Source organism: Oncorhynchus tshawytscha, linkage group LG15, assembly GCF_018296145.1.
Source record: "Oncorhynchus tshawytscha isolate Ot180627B linkage group LG15, Otsh_v2.0, whole genome shotgun sequence".
NCBI lineage: Eukaryota > Metazoa > Chordata > Actinopteri > Salmoniformes > Salmonidae > Oncorhynchus > Oncorhynchus tshawytscha.
Genome location: NC_056443.1, coordinates 37,903,489 through 37,908,488, shown reverse-complemented (window position 1 = coordinate 37,908,488; position 5,000 = coordinate 37,903,489). Strand labels below are relative to the sequence as shown.

At 44.3% G+C, this 5,000-nt stretch overlaps 1 protein-coding gene across 1 annotated transcript in view; it reads left to right on the top strand.

The window, feature by feature from the left end:
- The window catches only part of txk (TXK tyrosine kinase), a 53,795-nt gene that overhangs the window by 8,744 nt on the left and 40,051 nt on the right, over nt 1-5,000 (top strand). The window contains exons 6-7 of the mRNA XM_042298521.1: nt 96-150; nt 294-373. Of these exons, the coding sequence (XP_042154455.1) occupies nt 96-150; nt 294-373 (135 nt within the window). The remainder of the gene's footprint in view (nt 1-95; nt 151-293; nt 374-5,000) is intronic.

The window sequence follows — 5,000 nt, the reverse complement described above, 5'->3', positions numbered from 1 at the left end:
CCAGTACTACACAGATACTTACCCAGGCCAGTACTACACAGATACTTCCTTTAGCATTGCAGTCCAATAAAGCGTTCTCTCCTCCACCGTCCTAGATGGTACTGTCAGAGCATCACCAGATCAGAAGCTGAACAGCTGCTACGACAGGAGGTTCCAGTCCGGGTTTTGTTCTTTCTTCGATCAATCAATCAATTAGCCAGACTATCTGTTAGTCAGGTAGTCTGCTTGTCTATCTGTTTCTCATGTGCTGTAAATCTGTAGATATTCTACAATTGTTCATTTAATCTCTACAGGCTAAAGAGGGAGGGTTTGTGGTGAGGGAGTCGAGTCAACAAAGCTGTTACACTGTTTCAGTGTTCACTAAAGCTCTGGGGTAAGAACCTTTAATAAATACATTATATGTGGAATATATATATATATATATATATATATATATATATATACATACCATGTGGAAAATCAATCCCTAACACACTGACCCATCTCTCTCTCTCTCTCTCTCTCTCTTCTCTCTCAATTCAATTCAATGGGATTTATTGACATGGGAAATATGTGTTAACATTGCCAAAGCAAGTGAGGTAGATATTTTCAAAAGTGAAATAAACAATAAAAATTAACAGTAAATATTACACATTACAAATGTCATATTATATATATATATATAGTGTTGTAACAATGTACAAATGGTTAAGGAAAATAAATTAGCATAAATATGGGTTGTATTTACATTGGTGTTTGTTCTTCACTGGTTGCCCTTTTCTTGAGGCAACAGGTCACAAATCTTGCTGCTGTGATGTCACACTGTAATTTCACCCAGTAGATATGGGAGTTTATCAAAATTGGATTTGTTTTTGAATTCTTTGTGGATCTGTGTAATCTGAGGGAAATATGTGTCTCTAATATGGTCATACATTGGGCAGGAGGTTAGGAAGTGCAGCTCAGTTTCCACCTCATTTTGTGGGCAGTGAGCACATAGCCTGTCTTCTCTTGAGAGCCATGTCTGCCTACGGCGGCCTTTCTCTTCTTTTTTTTGGACCCTTTTTCTCCCCAATTTCGTGGGGAGAAATTGTTTAGTAGCTACTATCTTGTCTCATCGCTACAACTCCTGTACGGGCTCGGGAGAGACTAGGGTTGAAAGTCATGCGTCCTCCGATACACAACCCAACCTAGCCGCAATGCTTCTTAACACAGCGCGCATCCAACCCGGAAGCCAGCCACACCAATGGCAACCTTGGTTAGCGCGCACTGCGCCCGGCCCGCCACAGGAGTCGCTGGTGCGCAATGAGACAAGGACATCCCCACTGACCAAGCCCTCCCTAACCCGGATGACGCTAGGCCAATTGTGCGTCGCCCCATGGACCTCCCGGTCGCGGCCAGTTACGACCGAACCCAGAGTCTCTGATGGCACAGCTGGCGCTGCAGTACAGCGCCCTTAACCACTGCGCCACCCGGGAGGCCCACGGCAGCCTTTCTCAATAGAAAGGCTATGCTCACTGAGTCTGTACATAGTCAAAGCTTTCCTCAAGTTTGGGTCATTCACTGTGGTCAGGTATTCTGCCACTGTGTACTCTCTGTTTAGGGCCAAATAGCATTCTAGTTTGCTCTGTTTTTTTGTTAATTCTTTCCAATGTGTCAAGTAATTATCTTTTTGTTTTCTCATGATTAGGTTGGGTCTAATTGTGCTGCTGTCCTGAGGCTCTGTGGGGTCTGTTTGTGTTTGTGAACAGAGCCCCAGGACCAGCTTGCTAAGGGGACTCTTCTCCAGGTTCATCTCTCTGTAGGTGATGGCTTTGTTATGGAAGGTTTGGGAATCGCTTTCTTTTAGGTGGTTGTAGAATTTAACGGCTCTTTTCTGGATTTTGATAATTAGTGGGTAACGGCCTAATTCTGCTATGCATGCATTATTTGGTATTCTACATTGTGCACTGAGGATATTTTTACAGAATTCTGCATGCAGAGTCTCAATTTAGTGTTTGTCCCATTTTGTGAAGTCGTGGTTGGTGAGCGGACCCCAGACCATACAACCATAACGGGCAATGGGCTCTATGACTGATTTGGATTTTATGGATTTTATAATGTTGTATGTTTTACCCCCGACACCACTTTTCATCAATTTGTAATAGCAGACCCTCATGCCAAATTGAGTCAAAGGCTTTTTTGAAATCAACAAAGCATGAGAAGACTTTGCCTTTGTTTTGGTTTGTTTGTTTGCCAATTAAGGTGTGCAGGGTGAATACATGGTCTGTTGTACGGTAATTTGGTAAAAAGCCAATTTGACATTTGCTCAGTACATGGTTTTCACTGAGGAAATGTAAGAGTCTGCTGTTAATGATAATGCAGAGGATTTCCCCAAGGTTACTGTTGACACATATTCCACGGTAGTTATTGGGGTCAAATTTGTCTCCACTTTTGTGGATTGGGGTGATCAGTCCTTGGTTCCAAATATTAGGGAAGATGCCAGTGTTGAGGATGATGTTAAAGAGTTTAAGTTTAGCCAATTGGAATTTGTGGTCTGTATTATTTGATCATTTCATTGAGGATACCATCAACACCACAGGCCTTTCTAGGTTGGAGGGTTTTTATTTTGTCCTGTAACTCATTCCAGGTAATTGGAGAATCCAGTGGGTTCTGGAATCAGGTTTGTTCTGGAATCCAGTGGGTTCTGGAATCAGGTTTGTTCTGGAATCCAGTGGGTTCTGGAATCCAGTGGGTTCTGGAATCAGGTTTGTTCTGGAATCCAGTGTGTTCTGGGAGTCTTTAATAGTTGATTCTAAGATTTGTATTTGATCATGTATATGTTTTTGCTGTTTGTTCTCTGTTATAGAAACAGGATAGGAGAAGTGGTTTATACATCTCCATTTTGGATAGATAATTATTTGTGTTGTTGTTTGTTTAGAATTTTCCAATTTTCCCAGAAGTGGTTAGAGTCTATGGATTCTTCAATAACATTGAGCTGATTTCTGACGTGCTGTTCCTTTTTCCATAGTGTATTTCTGTATTGTTTTAGTGATTCACCATAGTGAAGGCGTAGACTCAGGTTTTCTGAGTCTCTATGTTTTTGGTTGGACAGGTTTCTCAATTTCTTTCTTAGATTTTTGCATTCTTCATCAAACCATTTGTCATTGTTGTTCATTTTCTTCAGTTTTCTATTTGAGATTTTTAGATTTGATAGGGAGGCTGAGAGGTCAAATATACTGTTAAAATGTTCTACTTCCAAGTTTACACCTTCACTATTACAGTGGAACGTTTTACCAAGGAAATTGTCTAAAAGGGATTGAATTTGTTGTTGCCTAATAGTTTTTTGGTAGGTTTCCAAACTGCATTCCTTCCATCTATAGCATTTCTTAATGTTACTCAGTTCCTTTGGCTTTGATGCCTCATGATTGAGTATTGCTCTGTTCAAGTAGACTGTGATTTTGCTGTGATCTGATAGGGGTGTCAGTGGGCTGACTGTGAACGCTCTGAGAGACTCTGGGTTGAGGTCAGTGATAAAGTAGTCTACAGTACTACTGCCAAGAGATGAGCTATAGGAGTCCCCTTGAAGCCTACCATTGACTATGTACACACCCAGCGTGCGACAGAGCTGCAGGAGTTGTGGTTTTTGTTGGTTATGTTGTCATAGTTGTGCCTAGGGGGGCATATGTGGGAGGGAATGCTGTCACCTCCAGGCAGGTGTTTGTCCCCCTGTGTGCTGAGGGTGTCAGGTTCTTGTCCGGTTCTGGCATTTAGGTCGCCACAGACTAGTACATGTCCCTGGGCCTGGAAATGATTGATTTCCCCCTCAAGGATGGAGAAGCTGTCTTCATTAAAGTATGGGGATTCTGGGTAGGTAGCACACAGGAGGACATTTTTCTCTGTTAAGATAATTTCCTTTAGAATTTCTAGCCAAATTTAAAATGTTCCTGTTTTGATTAATTTAATGGAGTGAGTTAGGTCTGCTCTATACCAAATTAGCATACCCCCTGAGTCCCTTCCCTGTTTCACACCTGGTAGTTTGGTGGATGGGACTACCAGCTCTCTGTAACCTAGAGGGCAACCAGTGGGTCTGTCTCCTCTATACCAGCTCTCTGTAACCTAGAGGGCAACCAGTGGGTCCGTCTCCTCTATACCACCCACCTGGTAGTGTGGTGGATGGGACTACTTGCTTTCTGTAACCTAGAGGGTAAACAGTGGGTCCGTCTCCTCTATACCACCCAACTGGTAGTTTGGTGGATGGGACTACCAGCTCTCTGTAACCTAGAGGGCAACCAGTGGGTCTGTCTCCTCTATACCACCCACCTGGTAGTGTGGTGGATGGGACTACCAGCTCTCTGTAACCTAGAGGGCAACCAGTGGGTCTGTCTCCTCTATACCACCCACCTGGTAGTGTGGTGGATGGGACTACCAGCTCTCTGTAACCTAGAGGACAACCAGTGGGTCTGTCTCCTCTATAGCAGGTTTCTTGCAGGATGACAATGTCTTTATTTCTGATTTCTTTGATGAAGTCTGGGTTCCTGCTCTTTAGGCCAAAGGCAGATGACCTCAGGCCTTGGATATTCCAGGATGATATAGTGAAGGCTTTGTGTGTTCCATAAAGTGTCCAATGTTGTTGGTCGTGGTTTGGCCTCAGGCCAGTAAGTGTGAGCAGAGCCTGCTGAGCATCTGGTACATGCCATTGGCTTGGGCGAGTGTGAGAGTGGGGGTTGGGCCTGTTTGCCCGCTCACTACCTGGGCGTATGTGTGACTTCCATGTTGAGGCCCTCTTTGCGGGGGTGGGGTGCATGGGGTGGGCAGGAGGGGCATAGGTCTGATCTGAGGGCGTCTAAATGGGGTGTGGGCATGGTTGACGTGGGGGTGTTAAATGGTTGGGGTGGGGGTGTGGATGTGTCTGGGGGTGCTGTGGTCTGGATGTAAGTCCTCTTGGCTTGAGTCCTCTATATGTAGGTCCAGGGGGAGGGGGGTCCCGCAGGTCTGGGAGGGTGTCTCACTGGTCTGGGTGGTCTGGGTGGGGTGTCTATTGA